Here is an 18,934-nt window from a genome sequence, read left to right as displayed (position 1 = left end):
AAGGGGAACTAATCCTAGTTCATAAACCCAGATTACATCAAAAAAATAAACAGTGGCTATTTCTGCATCACTCTTGCCTTTTCTCTCTTGGCTTTTGATCCTCACATGATTGCCTTTTTTTCAAAACAAAGAATAACGCAAGACAGCCATAACTATAAATCAGAATTAAGCTTGAGTAGAAGAAAGAGATTTCAGCTCTATGTTAGAGAAGGTGCTCTGAATTGGTGTGTGCTCTCTTTCTTAACTTGAAATGATGGAATGAGTCTTCTTATATATCTTCAGCTTGCTTAGAATTTCTGCCTCTTCCATTTCCTTGTGCCAGCTGCTCGTTGGAGCTGTCCTTGATGGCATGCAGTCCTTTCTTCATCTTGCTTCACCACCTCAGCTGCTGGAGTGGCTCGACCACTACCTCTGCTGTCCTTGGTGTTTCTTTCTTCCTTGGCATGCTCTTCTTTTGCATCCTGCTCCATGATCTCTGCCATACGAGGAACTTCATCCACTACCTCTGCTGCTTGGCAAGTTTGTGTTTTGCTTTTCCTTTGCTGTAATTTGCTTTACTGTTTGTCCTTGGAGAGGTGAGAGTCCTTGTGTCTTGTTGCTTTGCTAGAGCCCCATCTGTCCTTGATGTTGACAGATATCCTTTTCTTTCTTTTCTTCTTTTGCCAACACATAGCCTTTTATTCTTAGCTGATCGGTGCAATGAGAATGAGCTTGACTCTTTTACATTTGCTGAAGTACTAGCTGGTCTTGGACTAAGGCAATGTGGACTTGGGCATTTACTTGGAGCATTAAGGAAACAAGTAGCATTGTTTGACTTGTGAGATAGTTAATGGGCCTACCACAATAAAACACACATTAAACAATATTGGGCTTTTTCACCCAAAACAATGTTTGTCATCATAACCCAAAATCAAAACTAGACTCAACAATTATATTAGTTAATACCAAATATTCTATTTGAGTATGTAATTACTAATCAGTAAACAAAGCATACATAATCTCTTCAATGTGTATACAGGGTCAAAGTATTCCCGTGGAGTGCAATGTAACTTTCTTAGTCATATATGATATCAGCTATGAATTGGTAAACAGAGCTATTCTATTCCTAATTTTATGAGGCTGGACAATTCTGCTTTGAACCAAATCTTAATTTAAACAATTTTGAATTCAAAATAAGCAACTTTGTAATACCATATATTATATATATTATATACTATATATAACAATAGATTAAGATCAAGTAGCTTTCTGGAATTTATACACATTGGCCACTATTATAGGGATGGGGACACATTATTTTCATTATGAACCAAATTAAGTTAATCAATATGAATGATAGCCATGTAAATAAGAGCTCTCAACATCTGAGTTTTGACTTTCTCCATCAGAGTTTGCACCTTCCTTTCTTGTCTTTTTCCACTTGAATTTCCTCAGCCAATGTTCAACCAGCATCACACTAAGACCAATGAAGATTGTCCCAAGAGAGCCACCACCAAGTGCTATCAGCATCACAGATAGCCACTGCATCCCTTCACTATGTGGCAAGATCATCCATGTTGCTGCAACATAACCACTTGCCATAAATGCAATAGCCACCCACATAACCTTGTGAGCTATACTCAATAGTCTCATATGTGGTTTCCTCTTAAAAGGAATGATACTAACAAGAACAATGACTATAGATAGAGAAGTGAATAGTGCTATGTCGTTGCTTATTGCAAATACCTTAAAAGCTGTTGTATTACTCACCATTGACTTCCCCTTCATTGGTCCTTCTTGGTATACACCACCAGGAGGAGAAATACCAGCAGCAAAAGTCACAGTTGCAATCAAAACAGCAACTAAAATGATGGTGTTTCTTGCATTCAGTGTTGCCTCTTTGTGCATCTCCATGTGCTTACTCCTTTTAGCATAATAAAGTTGATTCAGATTTTCCATTTTCTTTTGGCTCTGATGCTTATGTTTCCCTGAACATTTTTGGGACAAGTATTGTGGCTTGTAGGTAGCAATATCAAATCTCTCGCTTACTTGAGGCTGCTGAGGCGATCTAGAGTCTGCGCTTTTGCTAAGTTCTGGTGGGCTTGTGCATTCAATAGATAGAATTTCATGTGACATTTGCAATTCATTAGAAATGTACCTTCTTGAGAGGGAAAGCCTAGAAGCTATAGGTGACAGAAAATTGGTTCTGTCTCCTTCGAGCGCGCAAGAGGAAGATTGGCTTCTTTTACCTCCGGCTCTGATAAATATGGTTTGCAATTGCCTATTTACTGCAGTGTCCTTAGCCTTCTCAAGGATGTCAAGTGCTGTGAACCCTTCGCTGTTCCGAGTATTAATGTCCAGCTTTGTCTTGCTGATCAAGAAATCTGCTATCTAAATTGATCATAAAACTATAAGCACAATCCACAGGTATAGTTTATCATTCAAATTCAATATAAATTTGATTGGCTATGACATATAATAACAAGGTTTTCAAATCATTGACACATATCAATGGATGTAATGGAATTCCAAATTTGATCACAAATTGAATTTTACCATCACCTTGTGGCGCCCTCCGGAAACTGCAAGATGCAAGACACTGTTGCCATATCTATCTTGACAGTGCAATAGATTTGTGCCATTAGAGACTTTCACCAAGTATTCCAAAGCATGATAGCACCCGTACCTCACAGCTATATGAAATACTGTTTCTTCTTCTGTGGTGAGATAGAGAAATGATGCAGAACAAGTTGACACAAAATCTTCAAGGACAGAGACTCTCCCATTCTTCACTGCCAGATGCAATGGTGTGTAGCCATTGTTGTTGTATTGTAAAGCCAGATTCGGATCACGCCTTAGTAGGATCCATATAATCTCTCTGTATCCTTCATTACAAGCATGATGCAGTGATGAATTCCCATCTTCATCAATCACTTGAACAAGCTCAGGCCACTTATTCAACAACTCCCTAACAATATCTGCAGATCAAACACAATCCATAAAGGTTAGTTGTAAAACATAAAGCAACATTCAGAATTTCTATAGAAAACTATGATTCCAACCTGTGTGTCCTCTTGATGCTGCTATAAGGATACAAGTTTGATCGAATTCTGCAGTGCTTCGCTCTGCGAACTCAGGTAGATTCAGGAGGAGGTTAACCATGTCAAGATGGCCATGACTGCATGCTAGAAACAAAGGACTTTTGCAAGAAGCATAAAGCTTATAAGCAGCATTAGGATTGGCATCAAGCAGCAACATTAAGACCTTAGCATTCTCTTGGCGGCACGCCTCATGAATCGGAGTCTCATGTTTCTTATTCTCAACACAAACCATGTCAGGACACATGCTGATAATCTCAGACACCATTTCAGTGCAACCATACTTGGAAGCAATGTGCAATGGAGTGCTGTAGGAATCAGCTGTTTTCTGATTCAGGATTCCTTCATTCTCCTTAAGGAGGCTTGAAAATGTTGCTATATCATTTTTTCTAATTGCATCAAACAGATTTGGATCCATATTCATGGGCTTGAAATAAGGCAACTCCTGAAAGTGAGAGTGAATAGAGCAAAGTTCTGTGTCCTCTTTATATAATGTTTAGCAGTTAATCAGTTATACCAAGTGAAGTTGCAGAAAATGTTTGGAAACTTACTGTACAGAAAATGATTACGTTGGTTATAGACTTTTAAAAGTCTCAAACATGTTCAAGGAAAATTCTTGTGTTGTTGTCTCTCAAAGTGTTGAATTTATTCAGCAAAAGAAACTTCTTGGTATGACTTTGAATGTGAAAGTAAAACTCCACATTCTTTCTATTCATTTATCAAGTGTATTATAAAATTGAGCATATTTTATTAACTCTCATATCATGTCAATGTTAATATTGAACTTTAGTCCTAACTGAAACCTCAAAAACTAAATCCATACGCATATAATTGTTGGAATCATTATAAGAGGCGCTTTGATGATTTAGCAGTTGACCTGAGACTTGGCATAATGGCCGAACAAACAATAATACATTTCAAAATTTGTCATCCAATTTCTCCGAATATAAGTTGATCGGAATATAATTCACTTAAACCAAGATTTTGTGTTTTATTTGTAATTCGTAAGTAGGACTAGAAGTAAGTCGAGTTGAGACCAAGCTCAAGTTCGACTCATAAAAATTGAGCTTGGCTCACGACTCAACTCATTAATAATTGAGCCTATTTTTTAAACTCAAGTCTGACTCATCGAAAACTCACGAGCTGACTCAAATAATAAGAATATAATCTATAATTTTATATCAATAAATTATAACTATTTAAAAAATATTTAAAAAATATTTAAAAAGATCATTTTTATATAATGTTTATTTATCGATAAATTATAAATTTTTTATTTATGTCCTACATCAAAATTATATATAAAAAATAAATATAAAAGTTTAAATAATTAAAATCATTAATATATATATATATATATAAGCTCAAGTTCGATTCATTTAATTTATGAGCTCAATTTCAAGCTCAAGTTTAGCTTACCTGTTCACAAGTTTAGCTTATCGAGCTATTTATGAGTCGAGCTCGAGCCGGCTTATGAGCTAGCTTGACTCACTTCCAGCCCTATTTGTAGGCTTAGTTTGGTAAAGCTTTTACTTTTCAAAAGTAGCTTATAAAAGCTAATTTGTAAAAGATGGCTTTTTAAAAGTTGTAACATTTATGTTTGGTAAATCAAATTAAAAATTGCTTTTAATAATCACAAGCAACAACAATTGCATTTGGTAAAATAGCTTTTAAAATTTAAAAATACTATAATAGACATAAATACAAGCATTAAATTTAAAAATTAGTTAACATATGAGGTTATATTAGATTTGAAAAGCATAAGCCAACTTTAAAAAGCTCTATTTTAAGTGCTTTTAAAAGTACCCCGATCTTTTTAAAGCTGCAAGCACAAGCACATGATCTTTTTTATTTACCAAACACAAAATGAGGAGCTTGAGCTTTTAAAAAGCACAAGCACCTCTTCGAAAAGCTTTACCAAACCAAACCGTAAGCGAGCTCGAGTCGGCTTATGAGCTAGCTTGACTCACTTCCAGCCTTATTTGTAAGCATTTTAGCCTTTGCTACTTTTCCTTCTCAGCACCTAAACCATATGTAATCTAGAAAAATAATTGGTTTCCAGGAATCTCCAGTGCAATTTACTCGCACTTTGTTGTGTAGTTTCTGATGGGACCTAACAACAGCATGATAGCATGATTCTTTGAACTTACCAGCTCCAAAAGTTCATGAATTATAATTTAAACACTATTATGTAACAATGCTCTAAACACAAGAAATGAGTTTTGTATAGCAAGTCTTCCTTCACTGATGGTAGTTATTTATACTTTTTCGGCACATAAATAGTATGGTAGTTAGAACCTGACAAATAGAGAATAGAGAATATAACTCGCAAAAATGTTGTTTGTTGAAATATATAACAAATCCAAAAATGAAATGTTCTAAAAACAAAGAAAAAGATTAACATAAAAACAAAGATGTCCCAAATTTAAATCATAAAGAACTCCGCTATCCCAGGCGGCGGTGGTGCCCAAGTCTCCGGATAATGTAGACGGTGGCGGCAGCACATCGTCCCTTGCGGCTGTAGTCACTGTCTGCTCAACCGAATGTGTAGGCACTGCTCGCGGCAGCTGTGAACGCCTGCGAAAACTCCACTGGAGCGTAGCCATTGCTGCGCTGACTAAGAAACCCACCAGAATCGTCGTCAAAACCGAACTAAGAAAATCAGAAAGCACGTTTCTCCCTGTAATACAAAAATATTCTCAATACATAGGACACAGAACAATCGAAAAAAAAAATCAAATTCTCAGCGAACAAGTTCAGAATTCAACTCAAATGTGACACAAATTCAAGTCAATAATAATACAAATTCAACTCTAAATCCTACTGTATTTCTATCTCACAGAGTTACTAAATCTTTTTCCTATATGCAATGAATTCAAACTTTTCAATGGCCACTGCAGCTTCAAATCCACCACAGATATGATAATTTCAGTAACAGTCATCAATTATTACACAAATCTTATACCAATTTCACAAATTTTATTCCAATCTCATCAATTTCATCAATTCTTTCTTATTCTTTGACACCAAAATTTGAAAAGGGACAAGACCAGAACATGCATTGAATGTAAATACTGAAAAAAAGAAAGAACGAAGGAAAGAATCAAAACCTGAAGATGGCGATGCTTCTTACTCCTCGCGACGATTCTGCTTCTCCCAAGCTGTCCAACCTTTTGTATGTATTTCCAGTGTAAAGGCTTAGGATTCGACTATCTCATAAAAATGGGCCTTAAAGGCCTAGTTTGAATAAATAGCTTAATTAATTTTTTTAAAAAAAATTGTTTAAACAATAAATAATTATATTAAAAATAGAATATAAATAAATTATTTTATATTTAGATTTTTAGTTATAAAAATATTTATTTTATATAAATATGATAAAAAATAGTAGTATTATGAGAGAAGTTATTTTTTTAATTTTTTTATAGACTCTTAAATAATTTTTTAGAAAACTATAATTTAGTTTTAAAAATTGCACCAGACATTAATACTACTATTCATACCCTGACTCAACATTAAGATTCAGGTTCTAAGACTCAGGTTCTAATAAAAAGGCTCAATCCACGGATTGGCCTCTCCGCATAACCGACCTCTACAAAAGAGGTCAGAGTCAACACAAACTCTCTCCAAAGAATTCGAGATCGAAGATTAACTAGCAGATAACAAGTAACTGCCGCTAAAATTTCTCAACGCACTCTGAGGAGCCATATCACAACTTCCCTAAGATAAAAAAACGGTTATCCTCTTTAAAAGTGGAACTATTCCAACGGTGGTTATTGGTTCACCATTATAAATACCCTGACAACCCAGGTATCGCTAAGTTCCAATACTCTCTAAACCTATTTAGGCTCTTGCTAACTTAAGCATCATGTTTTTGCAGGTCCCCATTCCTTTATACATGCTAGTCGGACGAAGGGTCTCTGACGCTAAGCAAGTCGGAGAACGATTAGACCAAGCTCACAAGTCCAGCCCACTAGACTCCAGTTACCCAACCCAACGTAACAACTACTATTTTTCATAAGTTACAAAAAGTTACTTTTTAAACTTTTTAAACGGCTCTAAATAATTTAAGAAAAAGTATTAAAAGACAATAATTTTAATATACAATGTATATAATAGGATTAAAAAATTAAAAATTAGATCATTAAATGTTTAATTTTAAATTTTAAAATTTAAAAAATTAGGATTAGCATTTAAATTCATTTACCATCTACGGTTATCTCTGATTTCATTGTAATCTTCAATATACGTCTAAAATTCACCGTCATCTTTTTTAGTCCTCATGTCACACCGTTGCAGACAGCCATATCGACGTCGCCACAGCCTCCCACGGACACTGCCTCCACCTCCGTCTAGCCCGACGCGTCTCTTCCCGTTTCGCGCCACTCTCTAGCAGCCATCATCGCGGACGGCAAGTCCTACCTTCCCGTCGCGTGTCTGTTGTGCCAGGTTTGTCTCTCTTCTGCGTTGGAAGCCAACATCAAAGTCGTTTTCAACTACCGCCATCTCTCTCTTTTCATACGCTCGTACTCCTCTCTCACTCTTAGAAGCAAGAGAAGCTTGTAGAACACGTTCTGCTTTTTTCGTATTTAAATTAGAAGCAAAAATCTTAGTTACTTGATGCAAAGGATGTGGTGACCAATTCTCAGATTTAGTCAAATACAACATCTCTTCCTATTGTAGCAGGTAAGAGACGGGTTTGATTGCCTTGGATAATTTACCTGTGGTATGTTTTTTTAATTATCATTGCATGGAGGATATTTCGACTTTGGAATACTTAAATGGCCACGATCACTTGATTGCAGGTAGTGGTTGATAGTTGTAGAGTATATTGTGAGTAATTGATGTATGAATTATATAAGTAGTTTAGCTATTGAAAGTTGCAGGGTGCATGTGCAATATTAGAAATTAGTATTACTTTCATACAATCAGAATAAGTCTAGGAATTAAATACAGTAACTATTTACAATTGATCCAGAAAGCACTAACAATAATAATATTGAGCAACTACCTGCATGTCATTATTTTCTAAGAACTAGCTGTATGTTGATAGACATTATTAATACTCTTCTAATATTATTTTTATTCTAACACTTCTAAGATTACAGCTATTCATCTAATTAATAAATCAGCTGCAAAACTGAATAGAAATAACTTCTAAACGTACTGCACTTGATGAGATTATTGATGAGATTAACTGGCGAGTGTAAAAATTAGTGATGGAGAGACTTTCTTTTATGAATGATACAGACAATGCTTCTAAAGATAGGTTGAATTGTCTTGGGACAGAGGTCTCACTCTTTAGAAGAGAAATATATATGACGAACTGGATAAGCAATAAGAGAACATACATGAAAAGTCTGTAATGACTCAGCTTCAGACAATCAAAGAAATAGTGTGTTATTAGAGGCAGCATTTGCTAATGGTATCTTCATCAACCAAAACTAGCGTTTGGAGGGTAGATGCTAATTCAAAATCCTCCATTAGAGGTAGCATAGAAGGTTTTTCACGGATGGGGTATTCACTCTTTATATTTTAAAAAGTATAGGAACCAAGTGTCTAACCAACCAAAAATTGAACAACTCAATTAATTATAATTATTAATAATTATTTTTAAATTTTTTAAATTCAAAATTTAAAAAATTTAAAATTAATTAAATAAACTTAATTAAAGTCTATAAAAACTTTCATCTTCTCTTCCACATTAACCTACCCACCTCCAACAATCATTCACACAAAGAGCGAAAATGGAGAGAAGGATTCTGAAGATGCTGGACCATCCTTTGTATCGTCATGGAGTTTTGCTCCGGTGGAGACTTGCACTCCCTCCGCCACAAGTTCCCTCGCCGCAAGGTAATTAATTAAACGGTGTTAGTCAGATCAGACGGTCACATCATGCTCTCCGATTTCGATCTTTCTCTCTGCTCAGATGCAATCTCAGACCGGGTGTTCCAATAACGTAAAGTCCAAACCGTTCAACCAGACCGGTTCTTCGTGGCCGAACCGGTCTCCGCTCGGTCATGCTCTTTCGTTGGGACGCACGAGTATGTTTCGTCGGAGGTAACAGCCGGTGGATCACACGGCAATGCCGTGGACTGGTGGTCATTCGGGGTATTCATCTACGAGCTATTGAATCGTCGCGATTCCATCACATCCAATCGGTCTCTGCCTTGCACTTGGTTCAGCTTCAGAAATTGTTCAAGGAAGGAGTGGTAGAGCACGAGTTGTTCTTGAACAATTACAGAAATATAAAAAAAAATATTCATTTAATACTACTCTTAATGCTTAAAACAAGAAATATTCAGTTATATTTTATATCTATAAAATAAAAAAAAAACTATAAAATTCTTAAAGAAATAGAAATATTTACATTTGCAATATAAAAAAATTTAAAAAATATATAAAAAAATATTCATTTAATATGAAAAAGAAACATTATAATACTTAATAAAAAAAACATCTATGTATATTAACTTATATATACCAATTAATCTTTTTGTTCATTTGTTAATTACATTTTCACAAGGTTTCAATTTATTTGGGAGTGATCAACCTCTCACTGTTGGGGAACAACTTTAGATTGCTTTTAAACAATGTGTATTTGTGAAAATACTGTTTTGGAAGGGTATTGACTAATAATTGTTTTCATTTTAATATATATACATCTGCATGCATATATCTAGTTGTAAGAACTTTGGTTAGTTATATTAAGTACTTGAAAAATTGTGAAGATATGATGTGAACGAATCTACTTTGATATGTAACGTCAAATGATTTGGATATTATAATGTTTAAAAAAATTATTCTTTTATTTCATATATTTAAATGTGTATATATGTATCTGTTTCTGTGTATATTTTAAAAAATATTATTATAATATAATTTTTTAAAAAATTATAATGACTAAAATTATATATTTTTTAATATATAAATATAATTAAATTAAATAATATAAAAATAATTTCTTGTATCTAAAAATTGTATAATAAATAAAAAATAAATATCATTTTAATGAAAACAATTATTTCAATCTTACTAACATTAATGAAAATATTTATTGCAGTATTACTAACAAAGTAAAATATATTTTCTTTAAGATAATTTCAAACTCAAAATTTTAAATCAAAAGAATTGTATAAAAACAAAATTTTCATAGTATAAATTTAACTAGAAAAAAAGACAGAAAGAGTGTTATTTATATTATTTTTTATTAGTTTAACATTGATGGTAATTAATTATAATAAGAGTACATAAAAAGTATATAAGGTTAATTATCAAATACTTTTTCGTTTTTAGTTCAAATTAAATAATTTTTGTTGTTAGTACAACATTGTAGATAATCACCATACCAGTGGTGAAGTTCAATTAGCATTGATAAAAATGTTATTTTGTTACCACTTATGTCTTTAGTAGGGATAAAAATGTTTATTTTGTTGGCATTTAGGTTATTGAGGAGAACAAATATAAAAATATGTAAAGGTACCATATTTTGTATTTCGTTGTGATAGTTTGCCAATTAACTTTGTAGGTTGGAAATAAATAATATTCTCATGTATTTTAAAAATAGAAAAGTCAATTAGATGTTTGAATGTTTGATTACTTAATAACACACTTATCATAAACCGAATTACAAAATATTTGCATCTAGATATATCACTGAACATCACATAGGCTGGGTTTGTTTTTAGAGACAGGACAGAACATGACACTGAAATGGAGACAATAGAACGGAGACACTAAAAATTATCTTTTGTGTATTGTGTTTGGATACGATGGACAAGACACTAATGTAATGTCTAGTATTATGTTTGGATACACATGAACAAGACTAAAATATTATATGAAATGACTAAAATAACCCTGTGATTCCAAATTTTCTACATCAATACAAATTAATTTAATAAAAAATGAGAGTACGTAGGAGTACAGACGGAACTTGAAAAAAATATTTGAAGAGGCAAAAAATTTTAATAAAAAAATATATTAGTATTTATATTAAAATAAAATTTATAAATATAATTATTTTATTTTAAAATTTATTATTAATATGTAGGAATACATATGGTTAAAATTAACAAAAAAAATAAATTTGAGTTTGATTAATAAAAAATTTTGTTTAAGTTAATAAGCCAAATTAATTTTAAATAAAAAATTAATTTTAAAAAAAATCCATTTTTACATGAAAAAACAATTAGTTTTTACATATAAAAATCTATTTTTATTTAAAAAAAAAACTATTTATTTTATCTAAAAACTGATTTTTCTTTATAAAAAACTGATTTTTCTTTAAATTATATAAAATCAATTACAATTTATAAATTATTTTTTAGCATTTTAAAAGATCAATTTTACTTTTGCTAATATTTATCTTTCAAAAGTTTTAAGATTAATTATTTTTGTTATTATTTTTATTACAAATCAAATAATATAATATAAGGTTAAAATGATATTGAAGTAAAACGATAAAAAAAAAATTATCTACCCCCAATAAAAAATTATACAGAAAGGAGAGAGTACCTGTAAAAGAAAGAGATAAAAAAAGAATAGGAAGAAAAAAAAAAGTATCTCTGAACAACGCAATAAGAAAAATAAGAAGGGGTAATAGTGGAAAAAAAGGAAAACAAAATTTATAAAATTGTCTGTGTCCACTCTTTCAAATCCCGTGTCCATCATTGTCTTTCGTGAAAGAGTGGACACAAAAGTATAAAAAACTGTCTTGGAGACAATATGTCCACTGTCCATGTCTCTGCTTCCAAACACTTTTTAAACAAATGTTGTCCATGTCTCCGTGTCCTGCCCCGAAAACAAACGCTACCATAGTTAATTAATTACAGTTTCTTATGTGATTATAATAAAAATCATTTATATTAATTATGAGAGTACGTGGGAGATCGAGTACATAAAATTTTAAGAAAAATTGATTTATAAACTAACAAGAAGGTAAAAATGGTATTGAAGTAACAAAATTAATAATAAATAAAATAACATAGAAGAGTGAATTAAATTTCTATTGAATAAATTTACAACATGCTATAGAAAAGAGAATGTAAAAAGAAAGGAATTATCAAGTCAAAATAATAAAAAAAAAGAATAACTGGGAGATAGAAAATTAAAAGGACAGCGAAAAGAGAATATGTATGATGCATAAAAGAAACTCAAATAAAAAAAAATAAGAAGGAGTAACAGTGAAATAATAAAAAATATTTATAAACAAAAAAAATATAAAAAAATTGGTATTTACCCTTTTAAATTACATGTCTATCATTGTTTTTCATTTAAAAATAAACACACACAAAAAAACTGTTATAAAAATACTGTGTTCAATATCTATATTTTTTTATCCAAACACTTTTTAACTATTTACTGTTTATATCTTTGTGTCTTATCTACAAAAATAAATACTACCTACAAAATATAAATAAATCATAGAATGGGAGATGGTAGTGATACTGCATATGTTGTCTTGTGGAGCTATAGCCACCAAGAAGTCCCCAAGCTAATAATGCCAAACGGGAGTGTACAAGGGGATGCCAAGCCCATGCCATCATAATTAGCTAACTCACAGCACAATCAATCTCTCTATATATTATAGTGGTTAGAATCGAATCGGTGATCAAACCGATCAGATTATTAAATCATTAGATTATTGGTTCAATCAGTGGATTGGATCGAATCGGTTAATTTAGTATAATTAAATAATTATATAAAATTTAACTTTTTTTATTATAAATACTTTTATTTTGTTTTTATAAAAATAATTATTATTTTTAAATTTTAATACTTTATTAATTAATTTATATTTATTGTGTTATTATATTATTATAAGTAAAAATTTACATAGAGTTATTTTCATGTGAAGTTGATATTTAAGAACTGTTAAATGATTTGACAAGTTTGACTAAATATCATCTAACAATTTTCAATTATTAACTTCATATGAAGACAATTGTATGTGTATTTTTACCTATTATTATATACTACAAGTATTTATTAGAAAAATAATATTAATAGATATCATATCATCATAAAAAGAAAAATAAATTGTGATTAATAAAATTTGTTTGTTTATCTTTTTAATTTATATATATTTAATAAAATTTATAGTTAAATAAAATATAATTGATTTAAAAATAAATAACTTTAAAATTAAAATAAATTGAATAAAGGTAAAACCAAATATTGTTATATATATTATAATTTGTATATATAATGGTAAGTAGCTTGGTGGTAAGATTACCACCCATGTTTTCCTGAGTAAGGGGTTGAACTTCATGCGATGTTTTTAGAAAATTTTTCAAATATCACGACCTTTGACACTTGGCAGCACTGGAGCATAGGAGCATGGTGGACTTGCAGAACGCTAAAACGTGGTAGACTCGCCTTCAACTGAACCAAGTGATTCGGTTTGATTCAATTTAAATTTCATTAGATTTGATCGGTTTATACCGATTTATTCCGGATTTGACCGGCTCAATCCGATTCTCTATCTTAAGCGGTCGTAATTACAGACCGAACCAGTAATAGGTCCGATTTATCAGTTTTTTAATCGAACTGACCAGTCCAATCCAATTTTAATAACTATGCTATATATATGGTCAAAAGAAATTTTTAGTTGACCATGTTTTAAAATTAAATTTTAAATTTTAAATTTTTTGTTTTATTTTTTAAATTAAATTTTAAAATTTTGATAAAAATAAGATAATTTTAAAAGTGAATTTCTATATGTTCTTGCAATTTGTTTGCATTGAATCGAGTTATAGACAGGCATTCCTTTAATTTATCTAATAATGTTACTTATCTTTTTAATTTATCTAATAATACTAGTTATCTTTTAAAATTTAGTCTTTATTTAATCTTTTAATTTAATAATATTATTTAATTATTTTTTAATTAAATCACTTTTTAAAATTTTTAGGAATTAACTACTTAAAAAGACTCACAGTATCAAATTTAAAAATAATCCTAACTTCACTTTTCTCGTTCTCATACACAATAAACTATACAAATTCTTATTCTTCTTTCTCTAGCTCTAGTCACCGAGAATCACCACATCTGCCTCGCTGCCAACCCGCACAGCGCCTATCCGCCACACAATAAGAAAAAGAGAGTGGCAGAATGGTGTTACAATAAAAGGTAAACACTAAACAGTAACGGTTTAATTCAAATAGTGACATTTTAAAAGGCGGTTCAGGTCAAGTGGAGGGCATCAGGAATAGTGCCATTTTTAAACCAAATAGATGAAACAAGCAGAGGGATTATTTAGAGAGTAAAGTGTGATCTTCTACCTTTGAATAGTTTCTCTTTTATATTTATTATTGGTCTCACCTATAAAATTAATGGTAAAAGATCACACTTTACTCTCTAAAGTGAAATTCAAACTTTAGAGGATCCAAATCCCTAAAATTTATTTTAACACATAAAATAATTTTGGTATACATTCAAAACTCATGCAAAAATTTTTGTATTATTATTGCTAACTAAATAATTTTTCAATATATTCGAAACTCATGCAAAGATAATTGTATTTATTATTCTTGTTAAATAATTATATACCCACCCTGTCTCTATCTGTCTCTATAATTATTAAAATTTAATATAAAAATTAAATTTTAAAATTTATATAACTATCATTATATATATAACATAAACCAAAAGCTTTCAGCTGATAGAAAAAGATAACACTAATAGTTATATCTCTAATACTCTCTAAATCTCCATTATACACATTGTACAAATATTTCATTGACTCCTCATACTTTCTCTAAATATATATATGCCCCCATTAAAAAATTATACTTGCCCCCACATAAAAAAAATTACCTATTAAATTTTGTGTTAAAATATTTTAAGAATTTTGTTAACATTTGCCATAAGAGCCAATTTTAAAAATACCATAAAAAAATGTTTGACAAAAAAATATTGATTTTGTTTTATTTTCAATATATTAATTATATTAAAAAATTAAAAACTTTTATTATTATACTCTAAACATGTTCTCTTAGGATACAAGTTAGCTAACTCTTTCTATATATATATAATTTTTAGAATTAAATTTTAATATATTATTAGTATAAAATAAATTTACACGTGTATCCAATTACGTAATGTCATGTCATAAAAAAAACTTTTTTTTACATTAATCGTGTAAATGATCATCTAAAAGAACATACGTAATTAAACAACCATATAAAATATTTTATATTGTCAGTACATCAAAATTAAACTCTAATTTTTATCTAAAAGTATAAAAAAAAATATTCATTAAATCAATTTAATAAAAATAAAACATTACTAGCTATAGCATTATAAATTAAGAATTTATTTAATTGAAATTTATATCCTTAAATTTCTTTACTCAAATTTATTATTATTATTATTATTATTATTATTATTATTATTAATTTATAAAAAATTGAATTAATAACTACGTTATTAGTTATTAATATATCAATATTGATAATTAATAAATGAAAAATTATTTAATATTTTCATGTTATTTATTTTTATATATTTTAATATGTTTATACGATTTTTTTTGTTATTTTTATGTGCTATATATTTGCCCCACAACCTAAAATTTCTGGATCCACTGGCCTAACCTAACAAGTAACAACTTTGATTTCTTGGCCGGCAAGGTGGTTATAAACAATAAAATAATTCATATAAAAAAGGCAGATGTTATTTGCCATTACATATACTGAAGATTGATGTTATATATATAATCCATCCATGAAAATCAGTCCCATGAACTTGACAACTTTATTAAGTGATGGATAATTTGGTGTTAGATTACAAGAATGATCATTCTGAAATAACAATGTATAGATGATTAAATTGGAGCTGCAGGTTGAAGTGTGAGATGGCCTTGCTGAACAAACGATGCAATGCAGTCATCAAACATTTCTTCAATTGACTTAAACTTGACTCCCAGACTCTTCAGCCTTGATGTGTTCAGATCGTAATGCGGTCTATCTAGTTTCTCGAACCTGAAAATCCAACTAATTCTATTTAATAATTCACATTACACCCAAATTAAACATAATTAGCAACAAATTAAACCTTTTAGGAATAGGGAGAGTAGGATAACGAGCTGAAAGCAAAGCAACCAAATCATCATTATCCATCACAACAGAGCTGCAAAGGTATCTGCCACGGGAGGCTTCATTCTCATACACAAGGATATGGCAGAGCGCCACGTCATCGATGTGAACGTATCCCATCCTTCCATGCCATTGAAATCTCTCGGTTTCACCTTTGAGCAACCCTAGCACATCAGATGCCGTAGAACACAGATCTGGCGGCAAGCTTGGTCCAACGATGAACGAGGGTAGAATCGTCACTAAATCGATCCCATTCTCTCTGCAATACTCCCATGCCGCTCTCTCCGCCATTGTCTTCGACATCACGTACCATGCCTGCAGTTTCTCGCAGAGCTCCAAGGAGCTCCATGAAGACTCGTCTAGAGGTACTTTTGGATCAAGATCGTCTCGAACCCTAAGAGTTGAAGAAGACGAAGTTAATACCACACGACGCAGCGCCGGATTCTTCTTACACGAACGCAGCACGTTTAGAGTACCTTGGAGAGCCGGCTCCAACATCTCCGCCTGTTATATGCACCAGATTTCATCAGAACTTAAATGTGTTCGGACGAGAGTAGTATTAAAATAGATAACTTTTTTAGAAGTTTTCGTGTTGCACCTCTTTGAAAAAGACACCAAAAAATTTGTACCTTGGCATTTGACGAAGGCTTGAGGACAGGAGAGGCTATGTGGAACACACCTTTGCATCCGTTGATGGCATTGTCGAAGCTTCCTTCTTCCATTAGATCAGCTTGGACGAGGTGTAGTCTCTCTCTTGCACCTTCTAGACTCCATAAGTGTTCAAATTTCTTGTGCTTACGTAAATCTCTCACAGTTCCAGTGACATTATAACCACACAAAAGAAGTCGCTTGATAAGCCAAGAAGCTAGAAAGCCGGAAGCTCCAGTCACACACACTCTCTCTTTCTCTTTTTCCATCTTCATATCTCTCTCGTTAATTCTTATAACATGCATATATATACTGCAACTCTTTCCACAAGGATAGAATGATAAAGCTAATTGGCAATTTATTATAATCAACTCCTTGCACCAACAATGCATGACCTTCCTACCTTTGCTCTAACCATGCTGCTAGCCTCCATCACCACGTTTTTTCTTGTAATTACAAATTTCAAACCCTATTCCGTTCAACTACTAATTCAATTCTAATGGTAGTAAATAGACCAAAAAAAACAGTCAGAACTTACCTTATTTAGCATTAATTAATTGTCGTAATAATTAATAAATACTAAATAAGACAAGTTATGGCTGTTTTTGGCTGATATTTTTTGTTATCAAACATTTTCCGTATAGTATATATTGTAATTGTATAACAAAAAATGATACGTAGATTATTATTATTATTATTATTATTATTATTATTATTATTATTATTATTATTATTATTATTATCAATCACGTTAAATATATACTAAAATCAGCTACTAAAATTAGTCATCAGAATATAATACATTTTAAAATATAAATATATATTAAAAATATATTAAATGATACATTTATTTATATACCAATTATATATTAATTAATTTTAGTAACTGATTTTAATGTACAAATAATATTTTTATATTATTATTTATAGAGAAAAGGACAATTTAGTCCCTGACCTTTTAACCCGAGGACATTTTCGTCCCTGAACATTGGAAAATACATTTAAATCCCTGACGTTTCTTAAAATAAGACCGATCAGTCCCTCCGTCCATGAGCCATCCTCAGAGCGGACGGAAAACGCTAAGATGGCTCCCCCTATGCTGACCTGGCTCATCGGCATTCCCACGTGGCAAGTAAGTGAGATGGAGGTTTTGAAAACGGGACACATTAGTCCCTCTAACACAAAACGACGTCGTTCTGCCCTGGGGACATTAGTCCCTCAAACACAGGAGGGGCTTGAGGAATTGGAGTTACACACAGCTTTGCCCTGGAGTTACACACACCCCAATGGTGACGCCACCACCCTCACCACCACCCCCAATCACCATAACAACCACCCTGTTCTGACCCTTCACCTCAAAGACCCCATTTTGGAACAAAATTCAGACACCCTTTTCACACCAACACCAACAATGGCTTCCACAAACTCCACCAACTCCACCGACCCTCTTCCTTCCCCTGATGACATCGCCGCCAAAGCCCTCACAAAACGATTCGACGCACTCATCACAGTTCGAACCAAAGCCATAAAGGGAAAGGGTGCTTGGTACTGTCTCCCAATTTCAGCACAGGATTGAGGCCCGGTTCGGTTCCTTCTCCGCTTCCAATCTCAGTGGTCAACACCGGTTCGAACCATAGCAACAATAGCAGGAAGAGGGCTTCACCTGCATCACCTGTTCCTTATCAAAATCATGCCTTGGCAATGGTGGAGTCTTCAAAGTTTGGTCCTTTTGGTGGTAAAATTGGGTACACTCAGGTGCATGGTAACTCTGTGAACCAGCACCATCATCATAATCAGCATCAGCATCAGCATCATCAGCAGCAGCAGCATTTAGTACTGTCTGGTGGGAAGGAAGATTTGTGTGCTTTGCCTATGTTTGAGGACAGTGTGAAGAAGCTCAAGAGCCTTAAGACCTCACCTGGTCCTGCTTTGAGTAAGGAGCAGGTCAACTCTGCCCTTGAGTTGCTCTCTGATTGGTTGTGTGAGACTTGTGGTTCTGTGTCTCTGGCCACAATTGAGCACAGAAAGTTTCAGGCTTTTCTAAGCCAGGTTGGTTTGCCTGCAACAAATACTTTGAGGCGTGAAATCTCAGGTCCAAGGCTTGATGCT

General features: G+C 32.0%; 2 protein-coding genes and 2 long non-coding RNA genes across 4 annotated transcripts; 1 reads left to right on the top strand and 3 right to left on the bottom strand.

Annotated features, from left to right (window-relative positions):
* Positions 1-1,223: 1,223 nt before the first annotated feature.
* On the bottom strand, positions 1,224-3,501 carry LOC112771559 (uncharacterized). The gene is made up of 3 exons (XM_025816335.3): positions 3,042-3,501; positions 2,542-2,957; positions 1,224-2,370 (listed from the first exon to the last, which is right to left on the bottom strand). The coding sequence occupies exons 1-3, from the start codon at positions 3,499-3,501 to the stop codon at positions 1,324-1,326; spliced, it is 1,923 nt and encodes a 640-aa protein (XP_025672120.1). The 3' UTR covers positions 1,224-1,323.
* LOC140181633 (uncharacterized) lies at positions 1,675-3,807 on the top strand. Its single transcript, XR_011876617.1, has 2 exons — positions 1,675-2,983; positions 3,096-3,807. It is a non-coding gene; the product is annotated as an uncharacterized lncRNA (long non-coding RNA).
* A 1,576-nt stretch (positions 3,808-5,383) lies between these two features.
* On the bottom strand, positions 5,384-6,287 carry LOC112771545 (uncharacterized). Its single transcript, XR_003187107.3, has 2 exons — positions 6,188-6,287; positions 5,384-5,757 (listed from the first exon to the last, which is right to left on the bottom strand). It is a non-coding gene; the product is annotated as an uncharacterized lncRNA (long non-coding RNA).
* A 9,619-nt stretch (positions 6,288-15,906) lies between these two features.
* Positions 15,907-17,094, bottom strand: LOC112772888 (tetraketide alpha-pyrone reductase 1-like). The gene is made up of 3 exons (XM_025817900.2): positions 16,807-17,094; positions 16,137-16,681; positions 15,907-16,063 (listed from the first exon to the last, which is right to left on the bottom strand). The coding sequence occupies exons 1-3, from the start codon at positions 17,092-17,094 to the stop codon at positions 15,907-15,909; spliced, it is 990 nt and encodes a 329-aa protein (XP_025673685.1).
* Positions 17,095-18,934: the final 1,840 nt, after the last annotated feature.

This window comes from Arachis hypogaea, chromosome 18, assembly GCF_003086295.3.
Source record: "Arachis hypogaea cultivar Tifrunner chromosome 18, arahy.Tifrunner.gnm2.J5K5, whole genome shotgun sequence".
NCBI lineage: Eukaryota > Viridiplantae > Streptophyta > Magnoliopsida > Fabales > Fabaceae > Arachis > Arachis hypogaea.
Note: the sequence above shows the minus strand (reverse complement) of the source record. Positions and strands in the feature narration are given on the sequence as shown.

Excerpts from the sequence above, each read along its gene's own strand:
- LOC112772888 (XM_025817900.2), bottom strand. The coding sequence starts at position 17,094 with ATGGAAAAAGAGAAAGAGAGAGTGTGTGTGACTGGAGCTTCCGGCTTT. Across the intron at positions 16,682-16,806 it reads AGCCTTCGTCAAATGCCAAG|GCGGAGATGTTGGAGCCGGC; the intron begins GTACAAATTTTT and ends TGCATATAACAG. Across the intron at positions 16,064-16,136 it reads ACTCTCCCTATTCCTAAAAG|GTTCGAGAAACTAGATAGAC; the intron begins GTTTAATTTGTT and ends TTGGATTTTCAG.
- LOC112771559 (XM_025816335.3), bottom strand. The coding sequence starts at position 3,501 with ATGAATATGGATCCAAATCTGTTTGATGCAATTAGAAAAAATGATATA. Across the intron at positions 2,958-3,041 it reads AGCATCAAGAGGACACACAG|ATATTGTTAGGGAGTTGTTG; the intron begins GTTGGAATCATA and ends TTTGATCTGCAG. Across the intron at positions 2,371-2,541 it reads TTTCCGGAGGGCGCCACAAG|ATAGCAGATTTCTTGATCAG; the intron begins GTGATGGTAAAA and ends TGATCAATTTAG.